This window comes from Neofelis nebulosa, chromosome 1 (genome assembly GCF_028018385.1).
Source record: "Neofelis nebulosa isolate mNeoNeb1 chromosome 1, mNeoNeb1.pri, whole genome shotgun sequence".
NCBI lineage: Eukaryota > Metazoa > Chordata > Mammalia > Carnivora > Felidae > Neofelis > Neofelis nebulosa.
The window spans coordinates 5,920,290-5,940,567 of record NC_080782.1 but is presented as its reverse complement, the minus strand read 5'-3'; the positions used below and the strand labels follow the sequence as shown (position 1 = coordinate 5,940,567).

The window sequence follows — 20,278 nt, the reverse complement described above, 5'->3', positions numbered from 1 at the left end:
AGCCCAGAGCCTGACGCGGGGCTCAAACTCACGGACCGCGAGATCGTGACCTGGCTGAAGTCGGACGCTTAACCGACTGCGCCACCCAGGCGCCCCTGGCATCATCTTTTAAAGTGTCCCAGTAATGGGGCGCCTGGGTGGCTCGGTCGGTTAAGCGTCCGACTTCAGCTCAGGTCATGATCTCACGGTCCGTGAATTCGAGCCCCGCGTCGGGCTCTGTGCTGACAGCTCAGAGCTCAGAGCCTGGAGCCTGTTTCAGATTCTGTGTCTCCCTCTCTCTCTGCTCCTCCCCTGTTCATGCTCTGTCTCTCTCTGTCTCAAAAATAAATAAACGTTAAAAAAATTTTTTTTTAAAAAAATAAAGTGTCCCAGTAGTGGACTGCTGGGTCATAGGGTAGATCTATTTTGAATTGTTTGAGAAACCTGCATACTGTTTGCCAGAGTGGCTGCACCAGTTTGCATTGCCAACAGGGCTGTGGGGTTGCTTTTTGTCAAAGAGAACAAAGCAAATTAATTTGAGAAGATGTACACAGCCCTGTGTTTACTGCAGCATTGTCTACAATAGCCAAGATACAGAAGCCGCCCAAGTGTCCGACGGTAGATGAAGGGAGAAAGATGTGGTACATGTACAATGGAGTGTTATTCATGCATTAAAAAATCTCGCCGTTTGTCACAACACGGATGGAGCTAGAGGCTAAGTAAAATAAGTCAGTCAGAGAAAAACAAATACCATATGATTTTACTCCTATGTAGAATTTAAAAGACAAAACAAACTAACAAAGAAAAAAACAGACAAAAAAAACAGACTTACATACAAAGGACAAACCGGCGCTGTCCAGGGGAAAGCGGGGGATGGGCGAAATGGGGGAAGGGGATTGAGTACACCTAGCGTGATGGGCACTGAGTAATTACAGAGTTGTTGAATCATTATGTTGTGCACCTGAAACTCATAGAACACCGTATGTTAGTTATTCTTGAATAAAAATAAAGAAAAAAGGCCAAATGTATACTATGAAAAAGAATTACTTTGCATAGTACGAAAACGGATGGTTAAAAAAGAAAATAACGTCCTAGTCACTTTCCTTTCTCCTAATTCCTTCCAGTGAGTGATAAACCCTGTCTTAATTATGATACAGAAAAAATAAAAAGTACTCATCCAATAGGAAGATGTAGAAAAATGAAAGAATTTTTCTACTTAATAGTAAAAATAAGAGCCCACTTCCCTTGGTAATATTTGTTTCACCTGTATACTTTTCTAATGCCCTTCGGCTCTATCAGTCAGTAAGCTTTGGGTGTGCAGGCTCCGTTTTCTCTCCCAAGCAGCACAGGCCTGGAGCTCAGAAGCAGCTTAATTTGTTACCTTTTCTTCGGAGTGGGAAACGGATGTGTTGACGTGGGGAACTTTCACGGAAGATTCTGTAAGCCCAGAAGAAGCGCTCATTTGGCCCTTGTATTGCAACGCTAATTTATGGGGGGCTGGGGAGGGAGGGAAAGTCACTAGGAACCTCTTCTAAAAGGAGGCAGACAGCTTGGAACGTGCATGTGTGAGTGATACTGTGACTTGTTATTACTTCCATAAATGCCTTCGTATTGGCTTAGAGCCCGGAAGAACGTCCTCTGGGGTACAGAGGGGAAAGGCGGATCATTTCTCTCTACTTTCTGCAACACCCTGATGAGACAAAATGCAGTTCAGTCTCGGCAAGTCAAGTTGCCCACAAACGCTGCTGAAGTCGAACGCGAACACGCAACTAGGTCAGACCGGGTTGAAAACGGTTGCTTTGGCTTTTACAAAATTGCGATAGGCAGCAGCAGATTTGTCTTAAAAGTTTCTATATCCCCAATTATCGACAAACGGACAAGAGTTTCGATTTCTTCTTTTCTCTTAGACCATAGAATGAGAACGAATCCATCACTTCAGAGACAGTTGGTTGACTCGGGTTGCACTCAGTAAGAAGGTGCGAGAGAAAGGCAATCTAGCAATCCCAGGTGACTGGATTTTCACCAACGGATGGGACCAGAAGTCCACCCCAAAGTGTGAAATCTGGCTTGCTCAGTTTCTCCCCTCTGTCCCCACGTGTCTCCTGGGAGGGGTGAGCTGGACAGTGACCCTATAGCAAGCTGAAAGGGTGGCAGAGGGTGGACTTCAGGAAGAAGATAGAATCCGAACGGACAGGTACGTAAAGTGTGTTCAGAGTGGGTGCTGTCCTTTTAATATAACGACGGTTAAAACATAACAACGGTATTTATGTATTAGAAACAACATCTAGACATTTATCTCTTTCTGGGTAAAGTTTCTTGGGCTACGTGTCTTACACTGGGCACCAGACTAATACGGAAATCAAAGTAAGAAGGTTAAATTTATTTTTTTAAATCCCTATAAATAGTGAATCGGTATGTCCATTTTGAAAATCCAGTCTCATTGTAACTAAGCATGACACATGGGAGCCACTTGGCCTCACTGCCCCCTCCCCACGTTCCCTCTGTTTGGAAATCTGCATCCTCTCTTATCCTTTGATATAAGTAGCTCCGGTAGAAAGGTGCACCCAGTGAGAGTCCCAGGGGAGAACCACATGTACTTACTTGGGTAATACCAGAATCTGCACGATAAAAATGCAGAACAATATGAGACACGCGCAGGTCACGTAATACTTGAACGCTGGCAGTGCGGTGGCTCGGTACTGAGGGGACAAGAAGGAAACCATGAGTGACATTCTCCGGGAGGGGCTGAAACAATCAGCCAGCAGCCTACCTGTACCTGTTTTCATGTATCAGACTCCTAAGTTATGATGTGCCGAGAAACAAGCCAGGGACGCAGCCGTTCATCGCTGGCAATGAGTGCTTCCTCCCTCCAGCTGGGCTGTGAAAGCGTTTCTCCCCCCAAAACCAGGATTTTTATGAGAAAAACTGACCAGCAAGGAAAGACAGCACCTGACCACAGGGACCAGTGAGGGAACTGGTGGCATCACTGTGAGCGTGCAGGTGCCCGGGTCCCCTTGTGGGTCTCATGTCCACAGCTATGGGGGAAAGCAGGCGACTATCCACATATTTTACTTTTGAAGCGTACTGCGGAAATGCAGTTTGCTCATTTTATTTATTTTAGTGTTTTATGTTTATTATTTATCTCAATGCTACTCAGAGCCAGTGAGGAAATCTGCAAGACAGAGAAGGCCGGTGGGTTTTGTTCTAGGTCTATGACCATTCCCTTTGCTTGTGTGCACCTGGCTGATGGACTCTTCTCCTGCAATGACTGGGTTCACATGGCTTTCTGTAACATCCACGACCATACACTGACCAGGGTAGCTGTCCGCCTGGGACCCCCTGCTTGAGTTATGCAGAGAAAAGCCAGCCAGCACTGCACTCATAATGGTGGTAGCGATCTCTGTCACATATAGCCCTGACGATGGCGTGACCCGCACTCTAAATGCGTTACACGCACCAACTCATTTAATCCTTACCACCGCCTAAGGAATGAACTATTATGGTCCCTATTTTTGGGTGAAGAACTTCAGGCCAGAATGGCTGGTTAACATTCTTCTTTTTTTTTTTTTTTAAATTTTTTTAACGTTTTTTATTTTAGTTTTGAGAGAGACAAGAGACAGAGTGCGAGCTGGGGAGGGGCAGAGGGAGAGGGAGGCACAGAATCGGAAGCAGGCTCCAGGCTCTGAGCCGTCAGCACAGAGCCCGACGCGGGACTCGAACCCACGAACTGTGAGATCATGATCTGAGCCGAAGTCAGCCACTTAACCGACTGAACCACCCAGGCGCCCTCTGACTAGTTAACATTCTCAGGGAGACACAGCACATGGCAAAAATTGGGACAAGCTCCCAAACCCAGGGTCCCAACCACCAGGCTCTACTGCCTCACAAAAGAGGGTATTCTCATAAAATTAAAGGAAAGAGCAGTTTTTGTGCTCACGCTCTTGAAACCTTCTGGCAATACCGGCAGGTTGCATTCACCATATCTGCATAGACTGTGCCCAAGTCGTGGGAAGTTCGAGTACACGTGCCTTGGGTTGAGCTGTGGGGTTTCAGTGCGGGATGATGGGTGTCTGGATGGTCTACTGATGTTTCTCTTGCTTTATGTCTTACTGCCTTTGACCCCATCCTCCTGGCCAGAAGAGCAGGCTAGGGGGAGGTGGACAGGAAGGGAGCTTACATCCCAATGGCATCTACAATTTGCCTCAACGTTGGCTTCTACAAATAGGCACACAGGGAGAATGTCAGCAAGAACTGTGTTTTAAGATGACGATCGCCTTCTGTTTACTTGAATATTTTACTTGTCACTTAATAGGATAATTTACATGCTGGTGAAGAAGCGATATTCACATAATTGCGTAAGTGTGATTACATTTTTGCACTCGCTTGCACCCTTGTCTTTCACCTTCTTTTGGGCTGTCAAGATATGAATTGGAACTTCCTTATGGTATTAATAAGGGAAACGGACTTGAATCAGGCAGGAATCATTTCACATTTAAACGATAAGTAACCATCAGTATCTGTTAAAGTTATTCAAAGATAAAATGGTCGATAGTAATGATGAATTATGTCAAACGTCAGTTTGGTAAAGCTGTCTGCAGTCAGTATGTTGACTTGGAAGCAGGCAATTGACCTTACTGACTGCTAACACAAATGAAAGTTTAGGTGCAACTAGAAAATCCAACCCTGATGGATTGTGGCTATTCTGTTCAATATCCATAAAGCAATCACCTGAATATTCTCAAGAAAATTTTAATACCAGTGCGGCGACCACTGACATTAATACAGTAGCTTTTGTTTGAACTAAGCCTGTAATTATATAGCTGGATGATAAAAATTATCTCTAACTTGTTCCTTTCTCTAGACCAAAACAAAACAAAAGGCAAATGCAATAAAACCAACCTAGAAGAGGGGTGTTTTTTTTGGGGGGGGGGGTAGCAATTACTTAATACATTTTAGCAAATGCATGTTAAGCCTAACATGTAAAGCCCAAATACATGGGGCTTTTTTATTTGAGCCTATCATATCTCTTACTGGAGGGGTCACAAGGCAAAAGTATTTAGATGCAACAAACACTTAAAAGTTTGGCATTTCTAATTCTCCCAAACAGATGTTGAATGTAAATCTCATATTTTTGTTCAATGATTTGTGTAAAGAAGCTGTGCATTTATCAGGAAGCGTTTTATTTTCTTTTAAAAACTTTTCTAAGAAAATGTGCCACTGAAGGGCACCTGGGTGGCTCATTTCCTTAAGCATCCGACTTTGGCTCAGATCATGATCTCACAGTCTATGAGTTCCAGCCCCGTGTCGGGTTCTGTGCTGACAGCTCGGAGCCTGGAGCCTGCTACAGATTCTCTCTCTCTCTCTCTCTCTCTCTCTCTCTCTCTCTCTCTCTCTGCCCCTTCCCTGCTTGCTCTCTGTCTCTCTCTCCAAAAACAAACATTTAAAAAAGAAAAGAAAATGTGCCATTGAGAAAGCCAGTCATTAGCTCCTGTCTCCTCCTTAGCCCGGCATCTCACACCCGTTGAAGATGCCACTGCCACCTGCAGGGCTGAGCCGGGTACCCGGCCAGACAGAAACTCGGTAACAAGACACACAGTGCAACACCTTGTGCATGGAAGCAACACAGAGAAGGCTGTAAAAAGGTCTGATATAGTCCGAGGTGATGTCAGTGCTTTGTGCAGAAAACAGGAGCACAGTTTCATGAAGGGATTTTTAAAAACTCACATTTCAGATAAAAAAGACTGGGGGAATAAAAAAGTAGCTTACTTCTTTTTCTAGTATTTTATTGTAGAACAGGAGCGAGATTCTCTGAATGTCTTCAGACTTGAGCCATTGCCTGTAAATAATAAGGACAAACATCATTAACCCAACCCTCCAACCAATGAGCTGAAAAACTACTTTTTAAACAGTAACGGGCATCCTTCTTTCTTTATTGTAAATCATCCAAAACTGAAGTTAAAAAAAACCGCATGATGCCAGATCTCTGGATATGGAATCTAGGAAGAAGGGGATGTGCAAATATGACACCCCTCTTTAGGAGTGACCCTCCTTGGAAAACTGGCCATTACAGTCATCATACCAAACTGAAACTCGTGGTCCCAAATTAAATAACTAGGGAAATAGGCCATCAAAAAGATTCAAGTACATCGATAAATTTATTTCCTGACATTTTACTGAAATCACATGGTAGTTTCATCCCTGGAAAATCCGGTTCATAGAAAACTACCATTTTTCTTAGTTTATAGCAAGCAATACATGAGAGCATCAAAACCATTTAGGGTGTCCTCTGAGTTCCGGGAGGGAAGATCTTGCTTCTTTCACACTTACTGAAAATACTTTCACGGTCATGTCTTTCATTTCCATAAAGTAAAAAAGTTTTGTTTGAATGTGGTGTTGAAAAATAGGTAAAAATACTAATACATTAAGTGATCGGTTCAGGCCACTCGCATAATATGGAGATGCAAGTATATATATCCATGCGAACACGTGTGTAATACATATATATCCCTCAGATGTTGAAAAATAACTAAAAATCATATGAAAGTGTGCATTCTGACACGTGGATTGACTTTTAGAAACAGGTTTCAAGAAGCCGGTTGACATAGACAGAGAGCTTCAGGACAAAACTTTTCTCTAGGACGCTTTACACGCTTCCAAGTGGAACAGGGACACCAAGCAAGCCGGGCATGTGATCCATGCCTGGTACGGTCACACACTTGGAAATAAAATAAATGCACACTCGATGAAACAAAGCTGAGTGAAATACGAAGATACACGTTCTTACATCCACGAGTACAGGAATGTAAGGAAAAACGGAAATCTATGTGCCGAGAAAAAAATCTAGAAATCGATACCAACAAAATATATCACCAGCTGGTTTGGGTCATACACGGAGGAATTTACATTTCCACTTCCCTAGCTTTCTTTTTTTTTTTTTTTTTAATTTTTTTTTTTTAACGTTTATTTATTTTTGAGACAGAGAGAGACAGAGCATGAACAGGGGAGGAGCAGAGAGAGAGGGAGACACAGAATCTGAAACAGGCTCCAGGCTCTGAGCTGTCAGCACAGAGCCTGATGCGGGGCTCAAACTCACAGACCGTGAGATCGTGACCTGAGCCGAAGTCGGACGCTTAACCGACTGAGCCACCCAGGCACCCCTACTTCCCTAGTTTTCTTAAATAAATACCTTTCTAATAAAAAAATAAGCTGAGTTATGTATACAGGCATTATAGATATGTGTGTATATATTATATGTGTGCATACATAATGCATGTATAATGCATATGTGCATATATTTACAAGTGCGTATATACGTGTGTATATATAACGTATATGTGCATATATCTACAAGTGAGTACATACGTGTGTATATGTAACGTATATGTGCATATATCTACAAGCGCATATAACCATATATCTACATCTATACCCACATATCAATATAGAGGGAGAGAGAGTATATATATTTGAGGATATTAGGTATAAAACTATGCTTTACATAGGTTTCCAAAAACTGTTGTATCTGTTCAAGTATTTATCAATTCACATGAATTTCTCACTGTGGTTCTTTGGCAATCCATTGTGGCCTACGGATTTCGACTCCCTGAGGTATGTTTGGGGGCTAGGGATTTGAGGATCCAGGAAAGAAGGCCAAGTCAACGATTGCGCTTTGCCTTGTAATCGGCAAGTCCAGCCGCCTACTGATTTTGGGTGACGGGGGTGGGGGGGTGTCTCTAACTGTACACAGACGCTTCCCATCGGGGCTAATGACTGGTTAACCCAGGAGACCAGCACATTCGTCCAGGTCTACCGGGACAGCCCTGCGTCCAGAACCTCGCACCACATGTGCACCGCCGTGAGCCTGACGCACCCACAGATCTACGCTACAGACAGCACACTTCCCAGCGAGGCACAGAGGTCAGTGATGTGTTCTAGGAATGATGGCCATTGAAAGTGAGAACCGTAAAAATGCCTTTTGGTTCAAGGCATAAGCTTTAGCTATCAGGGAAACAGACTTTTCTGGGTATTTCTTATTACCGTACCAGCTGCAAGAAGCATGGTATTGTTCCGTTCAAGGAGAATGGCTGGAGAAATAAAAGGTTAGTTAAACAGCAAAAAGAGCAGAAAATAAAATCAAAGATACATTTTAAGCACATTCATTTTCAGAACCGTGTGCTCGTTATGAATATCAAACTATGAATAATGTATGGAGGAAACATATTCAAAATACTTTTTTTTTCCTTTATTGAGAGAGAAAAATCTAATTTCGAAGTGCCTCTGGGCAACCTCAGATTGGAAATAAACTAAGAGCGAAATATATCAAGGAGAAGTAAAAGCGGCTCCCGAATGAACAGGGCCTCGGGTCCAGGGCTGGTTTCCCCTACCTGCCTGTGTCCTGCGGGCGGACGGGAAGTGCTCCAGGCCAGGCCTCACTTCCCTGTGTCCCTAACACTTAACACCGAAGTTTCGTCAGCCACGAGTGCTGGGTTCTTCTGACCTTTTCCTCGGAAGGAAGGAGAGTGTATTCTTCTCGCAGGCTTTGCCATCAGAGGGTCTCTGAGATGGCCTCAGCTCCCTTCACTGACGAGCCGGACACTCAGATATTTGTGTGATTTGCATGTTTGGAATAGGAAAGGTTAGTGGGGGCTGATAAGGTCAAATATGATTTTTGGGAACTGGAACTACAAGAGAGGCAAAGAAGGGAAAAGAAAGGAAGAAGGAGGAAGGGAAAGGGGAAAGAGGGAATGGAGGGGGAATGTGTGTTTTACTTATGGGGTCCTGACATGGTTCCTGACCCAGGAGGCCTATGGGATGAAGAAAATCAACCCCACTCCTGGGCTATATAATGAGCGAGTCTCTATTTAAAAAAAAAATTTTTAAGTTTATTTATTTATTTTGAGAGAGAGAGACAGAGAGAGAAGGAGAGAGAGAGAATCCCAAGCAGGCTCCACGCTGTCAGCGCAGAGCCCAAATTGGGACTCAAGCTCACAAACTGTGAGATCACGACCTGAGCCAAAATCAAGAGTCGGCTGCTCAACCGAGCCACCCAGGCGCTCCAAGTGACTCTGAATTAATTTATACCAAGGTTTTTTTTTTTTTTTTTTTTTTTTGTGCTAGGCCCAGCTCAAGCAAAGATTCAAGCAAAGATCCTGAACAAGATCCTGACTTGAATGAGGGGACTCAGTACACGTACATCCTTACCCAGAATTCTTCTGGCACGTAAGCATGTAGGTTCTCACGGCAAAGAGGCCACTATAAAATAGAGAGAGGACCCCTTTCCTATGGTGATGACTGGAGGTTTCTATTTCCCCCCAATTTGCATGTTGAAGGCCTAACCTGAAGTGCGGCTGTATCTGGAGATGAGGCCTCTATGGAGGTAATCAATGTTCCATCAACGTGGCCTGAATAAGGGTGGGGCCCTGATGGGAAAGAATTAACGTCCTTATAAAAAGAGACATCAGAGAGTTCTCTCTCTTTCCCTGCACAGCCTCAGGAAGAGGCCATGTGAACACAGCCAGAAGGTAACCTTCTGCAAACCGAGGGGTTAACTCTCACCAGAACGCGACCACACCGGCACCCTGATCTTGGACCTCCAGCCTCCAGAACTGTGAGCAGTAAATGTCTGCTGTTTCAGTCCCCCACCGCCGTCCGTGCTACTCTGTCACGGCAGCCCGGGTGCTCTACAACACCTCTCCAGGCAGTATTGAAACTGAAGGCTTCGGTGGCCTGAACGGTGTACTAAGGTCCGTGGCACTGGGGAAAGATGGTCTACAGAACCCAGGCTGAGATAAATGCTGCTGGACAGGTGGTGTCTCAGTGTGGGGGGCCCAGCCTGCCTCAGCCCTGCGGTCTGAGATGCTCTGGTCTGTCTGTCCTACGCTGGCACATCAACTCCGCCCACCGCACATATTTAAACTTGGCGCACAAGCTCTTCATGAACCCTCCAGCTCGTTTCCTTCAGCACGAAGGCCACGGTCTTTCCCTCTTAGAACTTTTCACATTACTTCTTTCTGTTTTTGCTTAAAAAAAAAAAAACCAAAAAACCAAAAAACCAAAAAACCAAGGGGTGCCTGAATGGCCTAAGTGGGTTAAGCGTCCGACTTCGGCTCAGGTCGTGATCTCACAGTTTGTGAGTTCGAGCCCCGCGTCAGGCTCTGTGCTGACAGCTTGGAGCCTGAAGCCTGCTTTGGATTCTGTGTCTCCCTCTCTCTCTGCCCCTCCCTTGCTTGTGCTCTGTCTCTCTATGTCTCTGTCTCTCTCTCTCAAGAATAAATAAACATTAAAAAAAAAAAAAGAAAAAAAAAAGAAAAAAAAAACAAATTTGGGAGAACCTGGCATGGCAGTCCCATCCTCAAGATAACCATATAGAATGAATGCCCCTTTATTAAAGTTAGTCTTACAGGAAAGCCCACCTCCTCTAGAGAAAATGCCCCTAGAGGGGATGGCCTGGGCACCTTTGACCATGAGGCCTCCCTTTTCCCACAATGAGGCTCTGAGAGAAGCTTCTGGCAAGTCTCCTCTGTGCAGAACTATCAATCATGCTTTCTTCTTGTCACCTCGCCTTCCAGACTAAGTCAAATCTCTCGCACCTCCGCCCTGAGCACGTGTGCGGTGACTTCTCTCCCTTAGGGCTTTGCGAGGGGACACTGCGCCTTGTGTCCTGGATGTCAAGCACATGCTGACACTGCCCAGCCCTTAACAAAATGCTTGATAAATGAGTAAATGAATGAATACATGAAAATCTGCATATAAATCACGGTTTCCTGCCCACTGCAGAAAATGACAGAATGGTACGTCAAGTCTGGGGTCTCTGTGGAATCCTCAAGTGGAAGTTCAAAGACAGAAGACCATCATACGAAGGCACGAGAGCAGGTGATGAATAAGGTCTAACAGAATGGGAATGAGTCTCGTTAAAAAATATATGCAAAGCAGCTTCCATTTAAACACTTCCCTTTTGGCTTTTGAGTACAGCAGGACATTTCTCCCTATTTCGCTTCTGAAATATGTTGGGAAAATTACAACACAAGCAGTTACACCAACATCAAACATCACCTTAGAATAAACCTACGTTAAAACATGAAGGCGGTCGCTCCGCATGTATTTGAATACGAAATGATACAGTACAAACAGACAATCTGAAGGCCACCTCGACAAAAACAAAGCCAAGCCAACGATTATACTACCTAATGATTCCTTCAGTAGGAACACTCTAAAAGGTGGACACAAAGGTAGTTTAAGAAGGTACGGGTCCTGTGGGAAGACATGCTGAGGCTCGTTTTAGACGTGGGTTTTCTATTATTACTGTGATTACAGTCATGGGCTAAACGTGGTCAGGAACAAGGTGTTCTCTTTCTTCCGACGTTGTGTTTTCTTCTGGTGGGTCACAGAGTAGTAGGTGCGGTTTCCTCTGGTTGAACGAATATATCCTTCCACCCATATCACACGTCATCAGGCTCCACCCTGGGTTTTAGCTGCCAGATTCCAGGTCATCATGTTTCTCGGTTCGTGATGTGTTGAGGTTTCGATTGGGGCAGAATTGAGGCTGACTTTTATACTGCTGTTGGTGCCAGGCAGAGCAGAGCATTTGTCTGGGCATTGCTGGCGTGTCCTGAGTGCTCCAAGACGGGGCGGGGGGGGGGGGGGAGGCTTTCTCTATTTGGAGCACAATGAGGGGCTCCAGACACGTGTTAATTGAACACGTTAGCATATGTGAATTATAGCTCTAGTACAATCAAGATAACTTTATTATCTCTGCAATCACACACACACACACCCTATGTACACATACATATACACTCATGACAGTCCTTCATAAGCTGTGTAAATATTCTAAAACGAATGCTTATAAGGAACAATCTAGAAAAGGCACACAGTTTTTAAAGCTGTGTAACGTAATTCTGGAAGCAGGGAGTTTAGGTGAAAACCATTCGTACTTTTCATGAATCAACTTTCATGATAAAAATCGTGGGAAGTTTTCCATTATGTCTTTTCATTTGGACCTATGGATGTGCTTGCTACAATTTACATTAAAAACGCTTTTACTCAGCGTCTAATGGGTACCAGGCACCATACTGTCACCCATCTTTTGCCCTCCAGGAATTCAGCCATGCCACATGGACCCACGGAGAATTTCAAGGCCAATGAATGTAGTTATTGTGTCCAGGCTGCGAAAGGTGCCACCTTCTTTACATGGTTCCCCTGCATCTGTCTCCTGGACCATTTAAAACTACACTGGCAACTCACAGACTTCACAGACTGAACGCCATATTGTCCCCCAAAGAACCCTTCATCTTCCCACTGCTGCCACAAATTCAGATTCTAATGCTCAAAACCTCTCTTCGACAACGGAGAACGCAGGTACTTCCACGGTCCCTGATTTTTCAGTGGAATAAATGCATTTTCAATAGATACATAATCCAACTCAGATTTTCCCATAGGGCATTCCTATCGGTCTTTAAAAAATCTTACTTACTGACCATATTTCGCTCTGATTTTTCTGTGTTTACATCTCATGTTGTTTATCAGTAATCTACTTGGAGAGGATTTCTTGGGGAGGGATTAAAATTTTTCTAATTGACGGAAGCTGTTATTAAGGACAACTGAGGTGAAATGAAAGCCTCTAAAGGAATGGCTTTGTCATGGTAAGTATTACAGAGTTTCAGGTAAAATTCTTGGAAGGCGTGACATGATTTCCACATACTAGGGTTTGAAATAAAAAACGTGTGATAATTTAAGGTTGAGAAGTACTCACTTTTGTGCATTAATTCCATCAATTGCTTGAATCATCCTTTCATTTAACTCTTCCTCAAATCTCTTCTTTTGCGACTTGGTTCTACGTGAAAAGGGAAATATTATGATAGAGATTATGACGAAACCGAATACTAAGTCCATATTTCTGTGATGCCAAAACCTCTCTTTCGTTCTGCCCATTGAATTCAAAAAAAGGCAAAATGAAACAAGAGTCTATGAGCAGCCTTTACTCTATTAACACTGAGCCACTCTGCCGATTGAGCGAACTGACTAGAGTTTTTTGGTGCAATAAATGTTGCCTCACTATTCACTTACAGCGAAACGATACCAGGCGTTAAAAAGCCACGCTGAAAGATATGTACTTGGTGTTTACGATAAAAGAACTTTCTGTCCTAGGAGATGCATTAGCCCTTGACGTGTTGCCTTTGTAAACTTTATTTTATGACAGAACACCCTGGTTTTGGAAATTCCCCTGTAAAAATCTGGTCTGGTTGAAGAAAAAAAAAAAAGAAAAAAAGCTATGCCTTGTTCATGTTTCCCTTGGTCAGTTTTCAAAAATTTGCAGAAGTACAGTCTTCCTCGAGGCATATCAAAACTTAATTGTATGCATGTAAATCTTTCTCAGTATTCAAATCACAGTTCATGGGGAAAACCCCACATATATCTGCAGACACTCACTTGGTCTTAGAAGAAAATAATCTTTAAAAAAAAAAAAAGAAGAAAATAATCTTCAGCCATAATAAAGGATGCCTTGTAAATACATTAAGTCAAAAGAATGTGTTCTCTGAGTTAATCTGACCATTAGCATAAGAATGATATAAAGGAGAAAACCAAAATAATCCCTATTTTCTAAAAGTTAAACAGCCGTGGTACCGAGTGAAAGCACAGGGGAGCGTCACCAAACTGGCCTGACCCAGCCTGTGCACCACATCATCAAGCCACCTCGTCCAAAGTGGAGACAGCACTAGGCTTCTCTGTGCTCTGGTGGGTTAAAAAACTCATCGGATGGGCCTTCTATTCTGGAAGAACAGTAACTCCTCTGATTTCAGACAAGAATAGCGTTACGTATTCAATGTCACGGCTAGCGGTAATTAAATCTCATGAAAGTATCATGGACGAGACGGATGGGCCTTCCCAACCCATCCCTGTTTGTGGGTTGGTGCCCTCAGGTCCTGCCTTTTTTAAACAGGCCCAGGGCATCCCTGCTCCAAGAGCAGAATGATAGGAGGCGATCTGATCCCAGACAGGAGCAAACGAAGAGGTCTTAGCATGCCAGATTCTAAGCTGTTGAAGAAGGCAAATTAATTTTTACCCTTCTTTTTTAAAGAGCAAGATACTTAGCAATCATCTAGGATGGTTCATTCTCGCTTCCGGGCAAGGAGCTGCCTTCAGTTTTCTTTTTAGCAGCGCTATGCTTAGGCTTGACTTTGCGGACTTCAATTTGGTGTCTGTTCTTTATCACAAAGTCTCACTGAATCGAAGAATAGTGGAGGTACCTGGAGACTCACAGGAAAATGTCATCGTTCAATGCTACGCCCGGGGCTAACAACAGCACTGCCTCTGTGGATCTGTTTTAGGATTCGTTTACATAATGTGCGGCACTCAATGCTATAAAGGTAGCACATGACGTAGCCGATAAATGCATATTATTACACAATCCTCTGTATTTACTGGTTACCTGGATAATAATTCTTAACACATAGTTTCCTTATCTCTGTGATTCTGTGATCTCTGCTATGGCAAATGATAGGATACCCCTGGAGGTGAGAATCTACCAGCAGGAGCTCTTAGTTTGCCAGCTAAGGCTTTGTTTCCCAGACTTCAGGCATTTCTGACTCTCCAGTCTTGTGTTCTGTCACTGCCCCCCTCCCTGCTTTCCAATTTCCCTCCATCCTTTCCTCTGAGCTCTTTCCCCAACTGACCCAGTCCGTGCCGTGGCTACTGTATCTGAGGATAGAGTGTGATCTCAGATAACGTTCAACACCAGGTGATGCCGACTCAGTAGCCAGGCTGAAGGCACAGAGAGATTTTATGACATAGGCCACTTCAGGAAGCCGGGACACGTGAAGACAGCCTAGTTGAGTCCGATTTGGAAGTGGAGCTCTCTGTGAGGCCCTGGGGCCACCAAAGATCCAACCACCACAGAGGAAAGTAGAGTCAACATGGAAGAGGCTCCTAGCAAGGCAGGCGTGATAGAAGAGCGGTGGGGAGCGCAGAGTTTGGGGTCACAAATCTGGGCCTCGCCTCTTCCAGCCGTGTAGCTCCGGGCATGCTCCTAACCCCGCTCGCCTCTATTTCCTCCCTTCTCAAATGGTAATGGCATAGCAGCGTCTATGCTGGAGTCACGCTGTAGGGATGAAATTAGATTCTCCGTATGCCTGGTCCCGATCCAAAGGATGGCTTATTATCATTGTCTTCCAGACAGCACTCGTCCCGGAAACCACTGCCCACCCACATCGTATTGGCACCGCACGAGGGATTTCCTGCTTTGATTTCAGTAAACAGACCCTTGAGGCAGAGCCGCAGGGAGGATGAGACAGATCACAGAAGGAATACGGACTCTCAAGTGAAGACGCCTAAGAAATTTCCGTGGACAGTTCCTCGCTGATGGACTAGCATCTTACTGGCTTGATGAGTCACGCCTTGTCAGGGCATCTTACGGGGTCCATGATATTTCCAAATTAGCTCAAGTTCTCTTTAATATGGCACGTGCCACTTAAAGAATATTTCAAAAGCCCAAGAACCCAATATCCTTATAACATAGGACTCTGAGTATTAGATCTCAATATTACAATTTCAAATCTTCCCCCCAAAATACAAATTAGAGCTCATTCCGACAAATAAAGTCACAGAGATGATTCTGGAATAAGGTCACTGTTTGCAAGGAGGTAGCAGGAAACAATCTAATTGTGTTTAATTTTACTTGGATATAATGCATTTTCTACAGAATAAATGCACTTCTCTGTGGGGAAAGAAAGGCTGACTTAAGTTTTGGGCTTTTCATGAATTATCCTAATGACTTCAATAAGAAATATTTAACTCCCCCAACCAACATGGATGTGAAAAACTGAACCCCAAAACCAGAGGAACATGAAAAAGAGTTAGTGACTGTGATTGTGTGGTTGATGGCGACAGGGGACCTGTGGACACTTGGGTGAACCTTTTTTCTTTTTTTTTTTTTGAGCAGGTCGGGCAGGCCTTATTTTCACTATAGAAAGGTTGGATTTCTCTTGCTTTTATCTCCAAGATTCCACACATACGAAAATGTAATTTTAAGCAACATACTCATTTTAAGAAAATTCATTTTTTTTACTACATATTAAGGTTAAGAAGAGTCATTTTTAAGGAAAACAATTTAAAGTTCTAAGGTATTTACCAGGTGCCTTTTTCCATTTCGCTCTTTTAGACCTAGTAACGTCACATTAATAATTACATTTTTAGAAGCTGAAAACAATCAAATCGAGCTTTTCACAAGCAGCTGCTCTTTTTAGAAGTGGCCTTCAGAGTTACTCTAATTGATGATAATTACTTTCAGAAATATTTAAAAAAAAAAAAAACCCAAGCCTTTAAAAATCAAAAAGTGGGACAAATAACATACCTTAAGGTACGGTTTTGAAAATTATGCTGACCCATTGGCACATCCTATTTAAAAAAAAAAAAAAAGTTATTAGTTTCCAAAAACATGCTTTAAAGAATGATGTTTCAGTGATGATCATTTATAACATTATTTCTTCTTTTATCATGGAAAGCATCATTTAGGTAACAAATAATTACCCCTGTGGAGAAGAATAGCTTATGTGAAATGTGAAATGTGAAAAGGATTTTGTGAATGTGAAAAGGATTAAAAGCTCAGTTTATACTTGGAATGTTGGTGTCATCTATAAACTCTGGATGTTAGAACTATCAGAGTTGTTGTCTGGAACTTTAAAATTTACATCCTGATATTTGCAGGTACGATTTCCCACAAGGGGCCTCAGGCAACTGCTGTGAGAGTTACTGCAGACAGCTTACAATCCTGTGAAAATGGAGTCTGACGTCAGACAGGTACTCAAACGTTCTTGAAAACACACACATCACCACAAAATGTACAGTCAAGCGTCATGCCCGAACTGGGCTGTCAAGAGACGGTGCCCTCAGTGAACTATGCAACAGCATGACTCACTGATCGAAAAGAAGAAATCCACACCCGAGTGTGCCAGCAGTTTCTGAAAAGGGACTGGGAGAGAGACACTGGTCAGGGTTTATCAGTGGGGGACCCACTGCCGAATGTTCAGTAGACTTACGAAAACCCGGAAGACCCCCTTTTATACATTTGTGGTGGAAATTAAAATAAAAGTTGAGACAAAGCTGCTCCAAGTGGCTCCAAAGAAACTTTTCTTGGCTGCTTTATCTACAGCATTAGATTAGGAAACATAGGTAGCCTAGGGAAAGGTACGGTATATATATATATATTTTTAAAAATAACTGAACTCCAAGTTTTATTACATAAGGTAAAATAATGCATTATTTACCAGCTCTATCAATGTTGAATCGGGAGTCAGTGGTGTTCTGCAGAGGGGATTAGATAAAAGAAATAACTTTTGGCAATGATACTGTTTGACCCTGGAATGTATTAATAAGAATGACCATGGGGTCTTTGTCAAAGTGGGTAAGGGATACAGCCAAGCTGTATCATGAACTGTAGACCCTGAACTTGCTTCTCATTCCTTCCGCAACTAAAACCTTAGCATAACAGGGCATCGCTCTCCCCTGGTGCCCTGAACTCTTGGTCTATTACTCCAAAGCATTAATTATGCCATGCCCTTTCCTTGCTAAAGATCCTCTGATGACTTCTCACTACACTTAGAACGGTTTCCGCACAATGGCCTCAGTGCATCTCATCCTTGATGACCTCTGTTCCTTACTGTTGATGAAACTAACTGCCACATCAGCCTCCTCTCTGCCCCCCGAAGACTTCAACTCATTACTATGTTGGGGCCAGTGGATTGATCTTCTCCACCTCCTCCCCAGTTTACTGCTCTCTTTCTCTGAGACATCCCCAAGAGTCGCCACAAAGACATCTCTTTCCCAATGACATCTCCATTTCATTTTCATCATCATCGACCTCAGCAGCAGCGGAAATGATCTTGTTGGTTGCCTGGTTTCTGACTTAGGGTCTCTTGCTTCCCAACAGACTGGAAACTGCTCTTGGACCTGTCCTGGCAGTTTCCCTGGTTGACCGATGGGTGTGATCTTCTGTCAGATCACGTTTACTTGTTAGTTGGGAAAAAACACCAAGGAAGTTGAGAGGAAAGATATAACCAAGTCAAAACAAGTACGTGGATCTGGGGGCCTTGGGTGTTGTCACTCTGAGCTGCTGGGAGTAGGGAGCACAGGGCAGATGGGGAAAGTTCGCGGCTGCCTAACAACCTGAGGGTTATGTAACATTCCATTTTCTTTTCTGCCTCAACTGCATCCCTGGTACAATTAACTCCATCGTATGTGAAATTTTACTCACAGATCATTTTAAAATCAAACGTCATTGCGATTATTCTAAGTGCTTCATCATTTTCCGTTTTCTGGTCCCTTGTGGGTCTTTCTATTTTCTCTCTGCATTTCAGCCATCTTATTGAGAGTGTCCCTGTTATAAAGCGCTTTGGCACTTTGTTATCTATTAGAAGTTGGGAGTGACATAAATAAGGAACTACAACAATAGAATGTTCGCTGCCCCTGACACAGCTTGAACATTTCCACAATGAAAAGACAGTCTGGATGCTGTGTTTCAAACCGCAAGGGCATGATGCCTTCATTTGTTCTTTTATTAGGATGCGCAGGCTTTCTTACTTCCTGAGAGCAAACAAACAAACAAAATACCACCATAAAAAGTTCAATTGTATTTGGTTGCTAATAAGTGAGTTAAATAACAAGTAAGCAAACTGGTCCTGGGTTACAGAGTTATAATGTAAAATCACTCTGGTTGAAACCCTTAGCAAGGTGAGCCTGGCACTCATTCACACCTCGACAGCTGTTTCTAAGGGGTCTTCTCTTCAAGGAGGAGAAGGGGTTAGGCTTGTTTCACTGCAGACCAGTTATTCTGACAGGAGATGCCCAGCCTTCTGGTTTAGGAAACTAGCTTGGGTCTGGCACGCGCCTGCGCTCTGGAACACAGGGAGAGCTCACCGTGGTGCTGATCTTGCCGTTCTCCGTGGTCATGCTATCTCGGTGATGCAGGTGTGCAAAGGGCTTGGCTGCTCCCCAGGACTCCAGGTACCGGGTCATGCGGACGGAAGCCCTCATCTTGGCTCCATCGAGGGTGTGGCGAGGTCTGAAGAGGTGAGGACTCCGTCGTTCCCCCTTGGGGTGAGAAACAAAGCATTACACCTGGCATACCAGAGGGGCAGAACTTCTCCTTCCTGCCCCCTCGCCCCAACTAAGCGATTCCTCCCACATCACCCCCTCACTCCCCGTGGCTTCTGTCCTCACTCCTTCAGTGTGACTGGTTCCCAGTGTTACAAGCTGCTTGAGCTGAGTGATTTTTTTTCCCCCAAATAGCAAAAGATAACTGTAATTTAAACTTAGGAAAAAATAAGCCATTTTCATGGGCCTTTTTATAAAGTAAATTCTTAAACCAGATAGGCTGATCTGTTTCAACTTTTTCTTGGTGACTGTGGTTTCCTAAAGCGACAGGTGTTAGAGATCGGGGCTGTTTTATGATGCTAAACGGTCTTCCTCATCTGTGTTCTGGTATTCTTTGCCTGAACACAATGTTCTTTGTACACATTCATTTATTTATTTATTTGATTCCTCCCTCTGCCTATCGCCCCACAGGTCTTCTTGACTGTCACTCGTCTGTCTCCAAATCAACTGTCAAGTTAGCTGCAAGTGTCTTCCCAAAGGGGACCCTGGAGTTTCAGGGAGGTTACCACGAGTGAACATCCATACACTTGGTCTTGCTGATTTTGTTTCTTGCTGATATATTGCACCTACCAGCCGGCTGTGTGACATAAGAGAAGTCACATAACCCCTAGGAGCTGCAGATTCTTAGTCTGCAAATAGCAGTGACACTCTTTTGGCAGGAATTTGAGAAGGGCTGTGAGAAATGAGAGCTCCAAGCCCTTGCTCTGGCCTGACACTTGGTGCGAACAGAACAAGAGACAGCTCGTAACTTTCTTTCTGGGTGGCTTGGACGGTCTTCCAGGTAACGGAGGATTTTATCGCATCAAGTTCACCCTGTCTGCACATACATGCACTCACACGAACGCACCTGTGACATTTAGTTGCCACTCTTTTAGGTATTTCTTCCTTTCCTTCTTCTTATATGTTCATCCCGCTTCATCTCATTAGATTTTTATCATCCGAATTCCTGAGCAAAACCTTCTGTCTTTATGTAATTTCCCAACTGCCAGGGTGGGCACACTGAGGGACTTTCAGGAGCATCGTGGACTAAGTTATACATTGACTAACGCTGACTAACACATACAACCTGTCATATAGACAGTAATCTCATCACACAAACATTTTTTCCCAATGTTTTCTTTAATGTTTTAACTTATTATAAAACACGTTCCAT

The 20,278-nt window shown here is 43.7% G+C and overlaps 1 protein-coding gene across 5 annotated transcripts in view; it reads right to left on the bottom strand.

Moving 5' to 3' along the window:
• The window catches only part of ADCY2 (adenylate cyclase 2), a 418,010-nt gene that overhangs the window by 97,343 nt on the left and 300,389 nt on the right, over positions 1-20,278 (bottom strand). For all 5 annotated transcript variants that reach the window (XM_058715319.1, XM_058715313.1, XM_058715293.1 and 2 more), the window contains 5 exons: positions 18,889-19,062; positions 16,328-16,371; positions 12,731-12,811; positions 5,746-5,815; positions 2,581-2,678 (listed from right to left, as the gene is read on the bottom strand). In XM_058715319.1, coding sequence (XP_058571302.1) covers positions 2,581-2,678; positions 5,746-5,815; positions 12,731-12,811; positions 16,328-16,371; positions 18,889-19,062 — 467 coding nt within the window. The remainder of the gene's footprint in view (positions 1-2,580; positions 2,679-5,745; positions 5,816-12,730; positions 12,812-16,327; positions 16,372-18,888; positions 19,063-20,278) is intronic.